The sequence below is a fragment of the Oncorhynchus kisutch genome, linkage group LG1, assembly GCF_002021735.2.
Source record: "Oncorhynchus kisutch isolate 150728-3 linkage group LG1, Okis_V2, whole genome shotgun sequence".
NCBI lineage: Eukaryota > Metazoa > Chordata > Actinopteri > Salmoniformes > Salmonidae > Oncorhynchus > Oncorhynchus kisutch.
The window spans coordinates 66,766,171-66,783,674 of record NC_034174.2 but is presented as its reverse complement, the minus strand read 5'-3'; the positions used below and the strand labels follow the sequence as shown (position 1 = coordinate 66,783,674).

Here is a 17,504-nt window from a genome sequence, read left to right as displayed (position 1 = left end):
CTGCATTGCTTGCTGTTTGGGGTTTTAGGCTGGGTTTCTGTACAGTACTTTGAGATATCAGCTGATGTACGAAGGGCTATATAAATACATTTGATTTGATTTGAGTTAGAGCAGTTATGATAAGTTGGCAGAAACTTATCAAGTGACCATAGTGAAGATGTTAAGATTCAATCATGGGCAGGACTTTCATAATGTTAGTGAATGACTCACATAGCCCAAAGCAGACTTTTTATTCTCTAAATTGTAGGGCTTCACTTTTGGTTGACACTAACTCTCCAGCATCCTTTATGTCTCTCCACCTTCACTTTCTGATGCTGAGGCCATTGTAAATGCAATATTTGCGCCAAGTTGTACTTATTTCTGGCTGAGCTTTGATTGGTTCTCTCAGAAAAAATGTTTTGGGGGGGTTTGAGCTAGACTACCTTATGAAAAAGAGTACAATATTGTTTGAGCACAATACCATTTTGTAGGTAGGCTGTGTATTTATGAACATGTGACTCAACTCTACTCCATGGTAACTACATGGTAACTAGGCAGTAGGAGTTACCCATCCTCTTCAGTCCCAGCATCTATAACCTGAGTAGGAGGGTAATGGCAGAATAGTGTTGCTGAATGATGCTCTTCTGCCTCAGTGGGAAGACACCATATGCATGTATGCACGATGCACATGCATGCAGACACACACACCAGTAAAACTGAATTATGCAGTTGGCGATGGTTGGCCATGCCTCTCATTCCTACCTTTGATAGCCAGCACTCCATGGCAGAAGTGCTTGAAGTTGATCCTGCCCTGAGCATTGGGGTCCAAGCATTTGGCCAACTTCTTCACCTGGAGAACATGGGACAGGCAACAAAACGGCTGAACAAAATCAATTTGTCATGGGTTTGGCTTCATATAATACAAAGAGAATCTATGCAAACGTACAGATGAAATTGTAAACAACCTGTCAATGTCTGACTCTTGCTGACAGCTGTGTGTGTGTGTGCGACCTGTAGCTGTGAGCCTCCCACCACCACCTGTTCTAACAGTCCCTCTCTGAATCACTACTGAGTCACTACAACACACCTCATGTTGTTATGACCTAGAGCTGAAGTATGGCTCTTCACACACAGGCTGTGTGTGAACACCTCATTTGGCCGCCTTTCGTTCCAGTACTCTGCTGCCTGTGACTGGAACGAATTGCAAAAATCGCTGAAGTTGGAGACTTTTATCTCCCTCACCAACTTCAAACATCAGCTATCTGAGCAGCTAACCGATCGCTGCAGCTGTACATAGTCTATTGGTAAATAGCCCACCCTTTTTCACCTACCTCATCCCCATACTGTTTTTATTTATTTACTTTTCTGCTCTTTTGCACACCAATATCTCTACCTGTACATGACCATCTGATCATTCATCACTCCAGTGTTAATCTGCAAAATTGTAATTATTTGCCTACCTCCTCATGCCTTTTGCACACATTGTATATAGACTCCCCCTTTGGTTTCTACTGTGTTATTGACTTGTTAATTGTTTACTCCATGTGTAACTCTTTGTTGTCTGCTCACACTGCTATGCTTTATCTTGGCCAGGTCGCAGTTGCAAATGAGAACTTGTTCTCAACTAGCCTACCTGGTTAAATAAAGGTGAAATAAAAAATAAAAATAAAAAAGAGGATCTCACTCATAGAGCACACATCATGAATGCATAAGACTGTGTGTGTGACTGTGTGTGTATATATATATATATATATACACACACACACAGTGGGGCAAAAAAGTATTTAGTCAGCCACCAATTGTGCAAGTTCTCCCACTTAAAAAGATGAGAGGCCTGTAATTTTCATCATAGGTACACTTCAACTATGACAGACAAATTTATTTACAAATCCAGAAAATCACATTGTAGGATTTTTAATGAATTAATTAGCAAATTATGGTGGAAAATAAGTATTTGGTCACACACAAACAAGCAAGATTTCTGGCTCTCACAGACCTGTAACAACTTCTTTAAGAGGCTCCTCTGTCCTCCACTCGTTACCTGTATTAATGGCACCTGTTTGAACTTGTTTTCAGTATAAAAGACCTCAAACAGTCACACTCCAAACTCCACTATGGCCAAGACCAAAGAGCTGTCAAAGGACAAAATTGTAGACCTGCACCAGGCTGGGAAGACTGAATCTGCAATAGGTAAGCAGCTTGGTTTGAAGAAATCAACTGTGGGAGCAATTATTAGGAAATGGAAGACATACAAGACCACTGATAATCTCCCTCGATCTGGGGCTCCATGCAAGATCTCACCCCGTGGGGTCAAAATGATCACAAGAACGGTGAGCAAAAATCCCAGAACCACACGGGGGGACCTAGTGAATGACCCGCAGAGAGCTGGGACCAAAGTAACAAAGCCCTCCATCAGTAACACTACGCCGCCAGGGACTCAAATCCTGCAGTGCCAGACGTGTCCCCCTGCTTAAGCCAGTACATGTCCAGGCCCGTCAGAAGTTTGCTAGAGAGCATTTGGATGATCCAGAAGAAGATTGGGAGAATGTCATATGGTCAGATGAAACCAAAATATAACTTTTTGGTAAAAACTCAACTCGTCGTGTTTGGAGGACAAAGAATGCTGAGTTGCATCCAAAGAACACCATACCTACTGTGAAGCATGGGGTGGAAACATCATGCTTTGGGGCTGTTTTTCTGCAAAGGGACCAGGACGACTGATCCGTGTACAGGAAAGAATGAATGGGGCCATGTATCGTGAGATTTTGAGTGAAAACCTCCTTCCATCAGCAAGGGCATTGATAATGAAACGTGACTGGGTCTTTCAGCATGACAATGATCCCAAACACACCGCCCGAGCAACGAAGGAGTGGCTTCGTAAAAAGCATTTCAAGGACCTGGAGTGGCCAAGCCTGTCTCCAGATCTCAACCCCATAGAAAATCTTTGGAGGGAGTTGAAAGTCCGTGTTGCCCAGCAACAGCCCCAAAACATCACTGTTCTAGAGGAGATCTGCATGGAGGAAAATACCAGCAACAGTGTGTGAAAACCTTGTGAAGACTTACAGAAAACGCTTGACCTCTGTCATTGCCAACGAAGGGTATATAACAAAGTATTGAGAAACTTTTGTAATTGACCAAATACTTATTTTCCACCATAATTTGCAAATAAATTCATTAAAAATCCTACAATGTGATTTTCTGGATTTTTCTTCTCATTTTGTCTGTCATAGTTGTGTACCTATGATGAAAATTACAGGCCCCTCATCTTTTTAAGTGGGAGAACTTGCACAATTGGTGGCTGACTAAATACTTTTTTGCCCCACTGTGTGTGTGTGTGTGTGTGTGTGTGTGTGTGTGTGTGTGTGTGTGTGTGTGTGTGTGTGTGTGTGTGTGTGTGTGTGTGTGTGTGTGTGTGTATATATATATATATATATATATGAGATATACACATAGATATATATATATAACTGCCATCGATAAGAGACATATTCATTGACAGAGTCGACCTGGCCAAGGCTTTCGATCACCACATTCTTATCGGCAGACTCAACAGAGCCAATTCTTCCTTTGGCCACCTTTCCTTCCAGTTCTCTGCTGCCAATGACTGGAACGAACTGCAAAAATCACTGAAGCTGGATACTCATATCTCCCTTACTAGCTTTAAGCACCAGCTGTCAGAGCAGCTCACAGATCACTGCACCTGTACATAGCCCATCTGTAAATAGCCCATCCAACTACCTCATCCCCATAATGTATTTATTTATTTATCTTGCTCCTTTGCACCCCAGTATCTCTACTTGCACATTAATCTTCTGCACATCTAACATTCCAGTGTTTAATTGCTATATTGTAATTACTTCACCACCATGGTCTATTTATTGCCTTACCTCCCTTATCCTACCTCATTTGCACTCACTGTATATAGACTTTTTCTACTGTATGTTTGTTTATTCCATGTGTAACTCTGTGTTGTTGTATGTGTCGAACTGCTTTGCTTTATCTTGGCCAGGTCGCAGTTGTAAATGAGAACTTGTTCTCAACTAGTCTACCTGGTTAAATAAAGGTAAAATAAATCAAATAAATAAAAATACAATTAATAAATAAAACCAGCCAATACCAGTCAGAGGTGAACTGGTAGATCTCGGTTGATGATCCTGTGTAATAGTCAACGTGAAAGTGAGGAGGGGGAGACCGAGGGTGTATCTTACTGTAAACAGCCCATAGTACCGACCTGCACTCCCTGTGATGGAGGAAATGTATGCAAATCTGTAGCCGCTCCCACCATCAACCCACATCCACATCTTTCATGTGGGCTGAAGCAGAGACACAGGGGTACTGTACTGTGCTCATGAATTATGCATTTAATGCACTTTAGATGCAGCCTGCAACTCTTTCAACTCCTACTTTTAGACTGGGGCTGGTAAAACAGTGTCATGAAATGGTAAATGCTGGGGATAGAGACCTGCTAGTGACTGAGAATGACTGTGTGAATACCAGAGAGATTGTGCGTGCTTGCGTGTGTTTGTGTGTGTGTATGTGTATGCTCGTACATTTGTGTGCGTGTGTCTGAGAATGTGGTGGGAGACAGTCCTTCAACAGACCACACACACACGATGGGTCCTCGCTCCAATCTGTCCAACCTCTGCTATACAGCTGTGCATCACCATCCCTCACTGTGTCAGCCAGCTGTCAGTCAAAACGCACACCAGATGATTACGGCTCTAATGCCCTAGTTACTGTCGGCATGGCAAATGGGTCAACAGGAAAGTACTGGGTGAAATGAAGGCCATTGTGTTGGATGATTTGGACCAGTGAGTCTGAGTTTTTAGGAGATTAAATTCAGTTTTGCTGGATTAGGAGGAGCAGGGGATCAGTGTGACTGTGAGTGGGTGGATAGAGGGAGTGGACAGGATAGGTCAGAATATGGGAGCAGTGAAAGGATGATGTTGAGGTTACCTGTTGCCAGTGGGACACAGAGGTCCAGACAGGTTTAATCTCATCTGCATCATGTTCTGTGTGCGTAACTCAAATCAAATCAAATGTATTCATAAAGCCTTTTTTACATCAGCAGATGTCACAAAGTGCTTATACAGAAACCCAGCCTAAAACCCCAAACAGCAAGCAATGTCGATGTAGAAGCACAGTGGCTAGGAACAACTCCCTAGAAAGGCAGGAACCTAGGAAGAAACCTAGAGAGGAACCAGGCTCTGAGGGGTGGCCAGTCCTCTTCTGGCTGTGACGGGTAGAGAGTATAAGAGTACATGGCCATTAAAGCCAAATCATTCTTCAAGATGTTCAAACTGTCATAGATGACCATCAGGGTCAAATAACAGAGTGGACCATTGTGGTCTAATAAAACTATTGAGAGAAGCTTTGGGGAAATTGTTTAGCTGAAAAGATTTAGCTTCATCGAGCTGCCTCTTTCTCAAATGCTCATTTAATTTTGAACTAAGGTAGTTCCAACATGAGAATTCAGTGTCCATATAGACCTATTCACTACATCTGCTGAGGAGAGTGTTGATGCTACCTGCATAGTTGAACACCCACACTACCTACTATTAATAGCACCCCTTTTTAACCCCTATCCACATCATCAAGTGGTACCAGAGCACCAAGTCTAGGTCCAAAAGGCTCCTGAACAGCTTCTACCCCCAAGCTATAAACTGCTGAACAATTAATCAAATGGACACCCGGACTATATACATTGACCCCCCCCCCCCCCCCCCCCCCCCCCCCAATTTACCCATACCTACATGTACAAATTACCGCAACTAACTAAATTACCCACACATTTACTCGGTACTGGACCCCCTGTATATAGCCTCGTTATTGTTATGTCATTCTACTGTTACTTTTTATTTGTACTTTATTTTATTTAGTAAATATTTTCTTAACTCTTATTTCTTGAACTGCAATGTTGGTTAAGGGCTTGTAAGTAAGTATTTCACGATGAGGTCTACTACACCTGTTTTATTTGGCGCATTTGACAAATAAAATTTGATTTGATCCATTTGCCCACAGTCCATGCAAATCAAAGCATCCCAAAGGAACCAATCAGAGCTAATGTTCCTGAGGTGATAAGCAACAGAACACGGGGGAGCCAATCAACACTAATGTTCCAGCCCTGTGACATACATTGGAACACAAGGGACTTGTGTGAACAACAACCTATTTTTGGATGGGCCTTACTTCAGTATCATTGTTAATTATTCAACAACAGTTAACATCAAGACCAAACTGGTATCATTTAGCCAATGACAAAGTCGGGAGTGTATGGGTTGTCCAATTAAAACTGGCCTGAGATCAGTTTATGCTTATCAACCTGTGGGAAGTTGAGTGCATCCATCCCCAACTCACACTCAGAACAGTAGGACACACTGCAGGACAGTGGCCTCCTGTAGAGCTACGCAGATCTGCCTGTGTATGCACACTATGGCACCCTATTTTGACCAGGGGGACCAGGACCCACAGGGTTCTGGTCGAAAGTAGTGCACTATATAGGGAATAGGGTGCCATTTCGGACACAGCCTATGAATCATTCTTACTGGGAAAAGCCTGTATGGAGACAGGCAAAGTGGTCTATTACCAACCTAATTACATTTACAAAGATACAGAGCGCCAATTTTAAAATAGTTAATTGTTCACATAAAGAGAGTGCCAATTCATTGCACACAATTATTATTCAGACAGAGCAGGTCAGTGACGGGTTAGGATAAGAAAGTATCTTGGGTGCTTTGCGCTGTTTCTAGTCTAGGCTATATATCTGTTTGTGAATCTACACAGGCAGGTCTATGCATGCTCGCTCTCTGCTCACACAATCACTCAGCCCAGTTCAGCAGAGCGCAGCCATGCCATGACAAATGGCAGAAGGCTTGTGTTAAGCCTAATTTATAACAGAGACAACTCCTTTACTAAAACAAACCTGTCTGCCTATGTTTATTACTATGTTGAGGCTGACACACATTATATTAAATATCAAAAGGCTGATGCAATTGAGAGCTATTTGCAATTGAGAGCTATTGGCTATAGTCCATTAATACCGTCAGAAGAACACAATTAGCCTATTTTCCAGTCTCTCTCTCTCGCAGTAGTTGACCTAATTTCTCTACCACAAAATAACACATTTGGACGAAAATGAGTTTCACTTTTTGGGCCAAAATTAGAGCCTGAATACAAGGAATGGGAGAGAAAGGCTGAATCAGATGATCTCACTGGAAAATGCCACTGTACTCTCCTCCACAGCCACACTGTGAACTAGTTCTAACGTTAACAGTTACTTGAAAATAAAATCTCACGTCTATCTTGTTTTTTAGCATCCAAGAAAATATACTTTTACAGGTGTAAGACACTTTGTTCAGCTTTTGGTACAAAGAGCCTGTTCCACTTTATGGTATAGGCTATATGTTCTGAATAGCCAAACATGAATGAATTAGTATAGTGTAAGTAAATATCTATGCATGTGTAATAACATAGTCTACACAACATAAAACACAACAAGAAACATAGAAACGAAGTCTTTAAACGTATAAACAAACGATACTGTAGCGCAACGTTACTCCATAAAACACCAGGTGATGCTTGATTGGCATTTATATTACCTCGTCTCCTTGGCCGAACTGTGAACCGAGATTTATGAAATGCTCCACGCGAATATAACCATCCGAATCCTCGTCGCACAAGTCGAACACCTCTTTGAGTTTCCTGAGGAACAGCAGGAGCTGCTCCGCGTCGGGAAGGACACTTTCCATCGGAAGTTTGTTGTCCTGAGGTTGAAAACCCGACTTGAACACCGAAGCAGAGGGCGCCATCCCCGAGGCGAGAACCACCGCTGCACTGGCGCGTCCGACAGCAGCATGTGCGTGACTTCACGAACTCAGTAGAGCGCGAGGACCACTGGATGCTGAGAGTTGGAAGAGATACACTAGCGCGAGCGGGAAAAACCCATAAACAGCAGCCAGGATTAAATGGATAAAAATATTATGAACATAACGGACGAATCATTGACTTGAATGGGGACAGCCGTCCTAGTCATTATAATTCCATGCATTTAATCCTATCCGATATGCGAAATCCAGAAGGATAATTTTTGATAAACTGGGAGTTGATGACAGGTAAGGTTGCCAATTTCGCCCAAACCTAATATACTGTTAAAAAATCACCACCTGAGGGCGAAGTTGTTCTAGACACAATTTTTTGTCCTGAATGAGCAGCCTACTGCACGTTTCAGTTTTTCAGATTTGGATGTCTGCATATGATTATGTGAGAATGTCAGTGTTGTCCTGTGATATCTCTGTGTTCAGTACACTATAAAGCAGATACTATTCAATACATTTAATAATATGAGTTGGGAAAATCTTGTGCAATACACCGACGCATGTCTTGTATTCAAGATCCTCAATGGCCTGGCTCCCCCTCCACTCAATATTTTTGTTAAACAGAAAACCCAGACATATGGCAGCAGATCCACAAGGTCTGCCATGAGAGGTGACTGTATAGTTCCCCTAAGGAAAAGCACCTTTAGTAAATCTGCATTCTCTGTGAGAGCTTCCCATGTCTGGAATACACTGCCATCAGACACACATAACTGCACCACATATCACACTTTCACCAAATGCTTGAAGACATGGCTAAAGGTCAATCAGATTTGTGAACATGGTCCCTAGCTGTGTGTTGCCACTCTCCATGTTGTCTGTTGTCTGTAGCTTGTGAGGTGTGGAAACACTTTGTTGCTTTTATGAATTTTGTCTTGCTGCTTTTTGTTTTATGCTGCTCTGTCTGTATGCTACGTCTTGCTTGTCCTATGTTGCTCTGTCTGTATGCTATGTCTTGCTTGTCATATGTTGCTATGTCTTGCTTGTTCTATGTTGCTATTGTCTATATTGTAATTGTTTTTAATAACCTGCCCAGGGACTGCGGTTGAAAATTAGCCGGTTGGCAAGGTAAGGTATGACAGCAATCCATGCTTGGTTTTTGTTTACCTGGTGACTGTCTCCAAATACTACATTTTTTTTGCATGTGTGGCACAAAGGTACTGATATTAGCATTGTTTTGTGCTTACTGACCAAATCATCCTAAAGTATCTCAAATTGATTGTGTAGCTCGGAAGTTACTATAGATGATTTGGACATGAAGCATGAAAAATGCTTATATCAGTACCATTAACTTGCATTGGATTTGTGCCAATAGTGGAAACAGTGACCATGTAAACAAAACCAAACCAGTGACTGTCTTACCTTGCCCATAGATTGCGAACAGGGTAAGGAAACCAATATGTCATTTTGTAATTTGGGTGAACTATCCCTTTAACGCATTCCCAAAAATGTGTGTTTTGCAAATGCTTTCAGTTGATCAACCTCTTGCTAATCAAATGACTGCCAAATGAAAGAATTTGAAACGATACAAGCCAAGTTCAAATAAACATCACATGTAACTGAAACTCTATAGCAGGCAGGTCAGCTTTGTATCATGTCAACAACAATCACTAGTGCCATATTAATAGCTTGGCTACATATTCTCAGTTATGACAAACATACATTTGAAGTAGACGTTGTACAATTGTATAACAGTTTTATTGTAAAACATTTCATTTGACAGTTTGAGTAACAAATCATAATTAAAGATGTATAAGCAATAGTTTTTCGGATTTTAGGAACAGCATACAATACATGAATGAATCCCAAACATATACACAATATTGAAAATTATTCGCCAATGTTATTCATTGATTATTCTCTATTATTATGTATTCATTATGTTTACTGGTATTGTTGATTACATTATCTCACTTCGCTTTAGCAAGTGGCTTTGTCATTCATGTTAATAAAACTAATCTGAATCTGGTAAGAGATTAGAGGTCATTTGAAGTGAATTGGTATTGGTCCAGTCATTTCTGAACACGTCTCATTTACAGACAGAGCTCCTTTTAGTACTGCAGTCAGTGGAGACAGGCTATCATTACCATTCCCTGCATAGAGAACTACTTTGTGCACTATATAGGGAATAGTGTGCCATTTGAGAAACATTTCTTTCATTACCACCTCTCACATAAACCTCTGTTTTTAGACGGCTCATCATCCCAACTACACTGAACATCACTCTACTGCAGAGAGTTAGTTTCAAGTTCTTTGGACAAGAATACGAATAAATAATGTTAATACTCGAGTACCCTGCACTGAGCTAAATGCTCCATCTTGTCAGTCTCTTCGTCAAGACGTTTCAGCCCATCCAGGCTTGACGTCACTTATCTTCTAAAGTCACTGTTCTCAGTGCATTGGGTCATGCCCCAGTATCCCGCCAGCCCTCATAGAGCTGGGTTGTAGTCTTGGTGCACACCCTAGCAAAATGTTTTGCAACGGATAACCAAAGCAAGTATTTATTATTGAACAACTTCAGCTTGTCACTCCCTGTGTCAGACTCTTTTCTTCCATTCGGTGCCTAGTGAATATGACCCTGGTTAGTGTAGGCAAAGCATCATAACACTTTATACAGCAAATAACCCTGTACAGTTCCTTCATGTGTTTCTATTCTACAACACAGTGCTGTGTTGTCACCCGTTTCTCATCTGTTTCTCTGTCGTTGCTGTGAAGGCCCTAGCAACTCGTTATGTCACACCGTAACTAAACAAAAACGCCAGGTGGGACTGTAGGCCGGAGTTCAGAGCCATGTCTGAGGAACATTCAGGAGTGAATGGATCACCTGTCAATCAAAACCACTCCAGTCAAACATACAGTAAGTACTTTACTATTTGGGGGTTTGCTACTATAGTGCCAGGCTTTCATTGAGAGCCCATTGTGAAGCTCAGTTCTGTTATTTGAGGCCTGCAGAGAAAAACACCCTCAAGGCCCATGGTATTTTTTTTTTTAAATGTCACCCTTCCCTTGTCAATGTTCTCAGTCAAGTTTGAGGATTCTGTTCAAACACGATCAAGCTAGTCGATGAACTTATGTGTGTCTCCATACATCCAGTGCTGTGGTGGCAAGGCCACTTCGTTGAGATGGCCGCATTCTTTGCTACACTTGCACGACTGGATGAACATGGCGTCTCTCTGGAAACGCTCACCATCCGGGCACACAAAAGTCACAGGAACGGTGCGCGTGCGACGCGGCGAGCAGCAGCGGCCATCCGTACACACGCCGCAGTAATTGGGCCGGTAGAGGCGGACACTCTGACACTCGCCATACGACAGACGCATGGGTTCTGAGGCTTTTGGAGTCGGGGAGCACTTCTTGCCCTTCTGTAAAGGGAATAGAAGGAGGAAGGGGATGAGAGGATGAGAGAGAGAGAGGGAGATAGTCCGAGAGGGCAGAGGAAAGTAAAAGTATCATGCTGTACTGTTGGGGCACCTGTATTGTTTCAATAAAATGACAAACTTTTGCAGACATCTTTAAAACATCTTTGAATTAAATGTCCGGAAGGCTTATGCAACCAAATCATCATGAACTTATCACTAACACAGTGTCAGTACTGAAAACGAAACTGAAGTTTATTCAATTATAGTAAAGTTAGGAAATTAACTGAACACAGTGACAAAACAAAGTTTTAAATCAAACTCACTGAAACTCATTAATCTCGCACTCAGCCAGACAGAGGCCTTATTAGTCTCAGTGGTAAATGTGCTATGGTGCATCCCATATGGCACCCTATTCCCTACATTGTACACTACTTTTGACCAGAGCCTTATGGGCACTGTCAGGAGCCCTATGCGCCCTGGTCAAAAGTAGTGCACTAAATAGGGAATAGGGTGTGGCATTTGGGTCGCAAGCACTGATCCAGAGAAACAGATGAGGATTAATATAGACACACCATCTCCCTGGCTGAGTGCACAGGGCCCAGGCGCCTAGCTATGGACAGTTGCTTGGCAGGAATGCCGTGGGTGGGGTGGAGGGGACTATATTTAAAAGGGCGCCACCGCCACTGTGAGTAAATCAACGCTAGTCTGTTCCCACCGGGACGTGCTCCGCAGAGGAAACAGTCTAGGGGGTTGTGGGTTTGTTATCAAAGTGACATCAGATCAGTAAATGATAATGGAGATATTGTTACTGCCTGGGATGATGATGATGATGATGATGATGATGATGGATGAAAATATGTGCAGTCACACTGATGGGCACACAGACACACTACAGTTGCCCACTGCGTTGTCTAAATATGGAATTTACCTTGGGCGGGACGGCTACGTCACCGCAGGGCCGGATGGTGCACAGGCGCGTCTCTCTATCCAGCTTACACTGGGCATTGTCGTTGGTGATGCGCGAGGACACTCCCATCCCACAGCTTCGTGAGCAATGGGACCAGTCCGTTGTCTGGACAACACACTTCTCCAACGAATTCTTCCATACTGGAAAGGGTGAGAGGAAGAGGAGCATGGGAGACAAAGGGAAGGAAGGAAGGGGGTTACAGGGAGAATATACCTCAGAGGGAAGAAACCAGGATACATGACTGACTGATGTACAGACAAACATGAGTAACTATCAACCAATAGTCCTCAACTACGATACCAAAAATGCTAATAGTGCTAGCGATGATCACTCAGTGTACATGATAAGCTACAGCCAAGTATCTATCATGATCAATAACAATGCATTTGGTCAATGTCAAGAGTGCAACAGCTCCTCACCAGGCAGGTGCTTGTAGCCTTGTTCATTCTCCCAGCCCTTGCCTCTCTCCACCAGCTCATTGCCCAGTGTGTTATCCGGCTGGTACTGGTCTGGATGAGGTTTGGGTTGTGTTGGTTGGCGATGTTGCTTGGTGGGGGGAAGGCGCCAAGTACCCTTGTGGCAGTCCACAGTGAAGCAGCACTGCCCTGGCACCCTGACCAGCTGGGGGTAGGGGCAGGAGGGGATGGCGGGGGGCAGATGGTTGGAACAGAGCAGGGAACAGCCCACGACGCCGTCGATGCAGGTACACTGGTGTTTACAGCCGGCGCGGAAATTCTCACCGTTTTGGTAGATCCTCCCGTTATACTCACACGTACGACCCTCCTTTCTTGCTGGTAAGAGAGGGAAATAAGGAGAATGCATTGAATTCAATTGAGTTCAGTTCAGCACAGTACGGTACAGTTCAGTACAACTTCATAATTCCTTTAGGGGCAATTTAGATGGATACTAAGACCACTTTGAGGTAGTAACATATTTATGATTTATATACACATAAAAACATCAGCAGGACCAAGGAACTGCTTACTGTCTACAGTGTGTAATGTGCTATCATGTAACGAGGGGGTATTTTGGGAACCATCCATCCATGTCTCTGGAGAGTCTAAATATGAGGATGTGTTTTAAAGTCAAAGTACAAGAACTTCCACTGACAATCCCAGGTATGACCGGGAGGAATCTGTCATATACTCCAGATACACCAGCTGAAACCACCTTTACTCAATCCTCCCCTTATCAACTAGCAAACACACAATGACACCAACATGGCACACAGATTGTAACCCAGAGAGAACACGTAGATCTAGAGGGAGGTCAGAGAAAGGAAGTCTTGTGAGTAAGAATCCAGAAGAGTCTCATTGTCTGCATGTCATGGACACGGTGGAAGCCTCCAATCTTAGTCTATGAAGGATTGGAATCTTGGTTTGATGTAGATAGAACTAGTTCCATTTTAGTCTGTGAGATTGAGCTCCATAAGGAATCTACTTAACATCCAAATATCCTCCCCCACTGGGATACAACGTGTTAAGTCCTGGGGCTGTGGTGACGTTCAACACATGGTTTAGTACTACGGTAATATTTCTCATACATGCACCCTAAGATGCTATCACATAAAAACTCAGCATCAACTAACTACTACACATCACACTTGACAAGATATACACTATTTACACCTCATCATAGTTCCAACACTGAACACCTACAACCTTCATTACACACTTTGAATCCCAAAACTTCTACAATACACACTTCCAAACGCCCCACTTCATCCCCCTATCACAACCATACCCCTGCAGATGCCCTGGGCCAGGGTCACGTCATTGCCGTAGTTGCACTCCAGTCCTTTGTGGTGGTCGCAGGGCATCGTGGGGCTGCAGTCCTGGTTCAGCTGGGAGGCACACACCTTGCAGCACCCGCAGCCGTCGGCCACCGCACTCACCCCGGGGGGGCACGAGAGGGGCATGGCTGGACACTCACATACCGCCGGGCAGCTGGCACCCACCTGGAGGTGTGGGGAGGAGAGAGGAAGAGGATAGAGGAGAGGTTTAGGTTCCTAGGCATATAGAAAGAAGCATAGGAAAGGAAGTCATTTTTGTCATGTAATTTCTTGCCGTGGTCTGCCTTCATGGGTAAAACACTACTAGTTATATAGATGCTCTAGGAGTCTATTGTGATCATTTTATAGTCATTGTGAGATGTCAACTGATTATTGTGTCCCCTTTGGAGTGGTTTTGAACACCGTTTACAATGAATGTATGTACTTGAACTTAAATTTGAAGTAGTCCATTTAATTTGCTCATATAATTTTCTTGTCTGTCTAGGCAGCTGTTTAAGTGTTGTACCCAATCCCCTGCCAACTCGTGAATCGAGTAACAGTACATTAGTCTTCCGTGCCAACTTCTTCCAGTAAAAAAATAAAAAATCAACAGTATGTAAAAAGTCCCACCCTCAGACAGTGAGTCAAAGTTATTTGACAAGCACACACATGCCTATAAAAAAAAAGACACAATTCAAGGTAGGACTGGTAGGCTGCAAAAAAAGTCATTTTACATTACTGTGCCCTTATAACTGTGATTCTTCCTGTAATCACAGTGTAACCAGCATTGTAATTACTCATTAGAACACTGGGTTAGGGTTAAGGATTACTACTGTAAGTACATTGTAACTAATTGTAACAATGAGTAATTACAAAAATTGTTACACTGTAATTACACGAGCAGTTACACAGTAGCACGCTCTTGTAAAAGTGTTACCAAATAGTCTGTAGGCGACAGCAGTTTGAAAATATATATCTTCAGTTAACAGAAAAAAACACGGTAGACCAAGTTCTCACTTGTGTCTCTCTAAAATACAATGACTTGTGTATGACAGTCAAATGACCGCCAACTGCTCATTACAAAACAGTCTAAGCAATCCACTCATCCATTGCTATTTTGTTGCATGATTTGCATATGATCAAAATCATACTAATTTGACAGCTGCCAAGGTTATACGACTTACCTGACTGGTGACTGCCATTGTCAAGAAAACAAAGATGATAAGTTTTGCCATAATTATTGAAAATCCCAAAGAAACAGTAGACAGTTGTCAAAAAACAAGCTCTGACCCCGTTATTAGTCTGCTTGAAGACAGTTCTGAACTTTTAAATCCTCTTTCAAGAATAGACTACAGTCGCGTTGGATGAACAGAAGTCGTTGAAGTGTAGAGAACAGTTATTTTCATCCCTTCCCCGAGATCGTTACAGCACTCTAAAAAAAAATCATTCAACAGAGAGAGTATCCTGATCTACTTTATACCAACTCGTGAGCTACGCAGAAACTCCGCCCCATGCGTCGCCATATGTCCAGCCAATTATCATTCGGGCAGCGGGCCAGACATTCCAAATGGGTGGAGTTAAGGAGAGGGCCACAAATTGATTGGGGCCTTGCTTGGGGATGAATACGGTCATTCATAAAAATCCGTAGAAGTAGTCCGTGTTTATTTTATTGGCTGGACTAAAATGTAACCGGTGCTTTTAAGTCACATTTAGGCTTACTGACATTCCACCTTTGTAGCCACCGCTCTGCTAACACCAAGATAACTATACCCGGCTTGCTGGTGAGCACTGCAGTACAGTACAGTAAAACTTATAGCAACAGCACCTCAGGAAAGGCGAAGCATTCCGGTGGTTTTGATATTAGTGTAACAGTACAAAAAATGTAGTCAAGGCGAAATGCAAAACATTCAAGTTATATTAAGAGTATAGGTATTACATGATTTCAGGGAAGTGAGACCTTGTCTACCTACTTGTGGCTTAATAAAACCTTGTCCATTTTGTGGACTGCACAGTTTTCATTACTTCTACTTCCACTAAAGAACGGGTACTGTCTGGGTCTTGATTGTTTAAAACGACCCCCATGTCTGCCTAGCTTTCCGTCTTGACTTGAGGTGGTCTGTTCTGACATAGCCATGAGGATAAACCTTGGTGTGTATTGTTGTAAAGTTAACAGTTAACCCTGTTTATTACTAAAAGCCCATGTGAGCCCATTGTGCATCTTCTCCCAGACTCCCACTCAATACTACATTCCCATTTCTCCCATCAAGTTCTCTTTCTTTGTGGTTAGCTCCTCCCTTGTGCTCTTTCCATTCCTGACACACCTCAAACACACAACCCTTATTTGATGAAAGAATGCATGAAATATGATAGGGAGAATATGCAGGTGAGGACAATATGAACGGTTGACAGTCATATTGGTCTCCTATAGACTGCCTATAGCAGCATTGCTGTTGATAACAAAGCTGTTTTGCAACAGTTACTACTCAATAGAGCGTTGTAGTCCACAGAGCTCATATGTAAATAGAGTTGCCTCTTTGAACTGGCAGGTGTTTCATTGTTTCTCTTTGAGGGGCAGTGGTTCCATATTTGAGTTGTGATCCACTGAAAGCCTTTTGAATGAACCTGGTTCCTCTAGAGGTTTCTTCCTATGTTCCTTCCTTCTAGGGAGTTTTTCCTAGCCACTGTGCTTTTTCTCTTTGGGGTTTTAGGCTGGGTATCTGTAAAGCACTTTGTGACAACTGCATATGTTTGAATTTGATTGACTGCATTAGCAGCGATCCGGAAGGAACTAGCCACAATTTACTAGCTAGTCCTCACCCACCTCTCAGGAAACACTGCTGTAGGGCTTAAAAGCTGTCTACATCCCAAGCTATTCCCTATATAGTGCACTGCTTTTGACCAGAGCCCTGTAGGCCCAGATAAAAAAGTAGTGCACTATAAAAGGAATAGGGTAGCATTTGGGACGCACCAGTGGTAATGTGACCATTGGAGACGGAAGTCATGGCCCATCTATTTTAATCCAGGGGTACAGGATTTGAGAGACCCATTTAACCGGCGACCACAGGTTTTTGCCACATCACTGAGCTGGACGAGACAAACTGGGACATTTTTTTTTTTAAACATGCTTTTTCAAAGACTAAGGCACCAGCCCATTTGAGAACAAGTCAAGTTGGAGGTTATTCATGGTTTGACAATTGTTGAGGTCTGTCAGAAGCCATATGATAAATAGGCCACAGGAGGACAAGACTGTCTGTCCCAAATGGCACCCTATTCCCTATGTATCCCCATTTGGGATGCATATTATGACACAACGGAAGAGAGAAATAGCTGATATTGTGTTTCTAAGGCTAGTCACACAGGTTGAACACAATACAGATACAGTACATTAGAGATTGAGGAGCACAATACTATGTGTGTATCCAAAATTGGTCCCTATTCCCTATGTAGTTCAGTAGTTTTGACCAGAGCTCTATGGATTTTGGTCAAAAGTAGTCCACTATGTAGGGAATAGAGTGCACTTATGACACAACGGAAGAGAGAAACAGCTGATATTGTGT

General features: G+C 42.8%; 1 protein-coding gene across 1 annotated transcript; it reads right to left on the bottom strand.

Annotated features, from left to right (window-relative positions):
* Positions 1-9,529: 9,529 nt before the first annotated feature.
* On the bottom strand, positions 9,530-15,396 carry LOC109888833 (CCN family member 1). Its single transcript, XM_020480004.2, has 5 exons — positions 15,132-15,396; positions 13,920-14,133; positions 12,596-12,967; positions 12,138-12,316; positions 9,530-11,212 (listed from the first exon to the last, which is right to left on the bottom strand). Exons 1-5 carry the CDS (start codon positions 15,180-15,182, stop codon positions 10,907-10,909), a joined length of 1,122 nt encoding a protein of 373 aa, XP_020335593.1. The 5' UTR covers positions 15,183-15,396; the 3' UTR covers positions 9,530-10,906.
* Between the last annotated feature and the right edge of the window lie 2,108 nt (positions 15,397-17,504).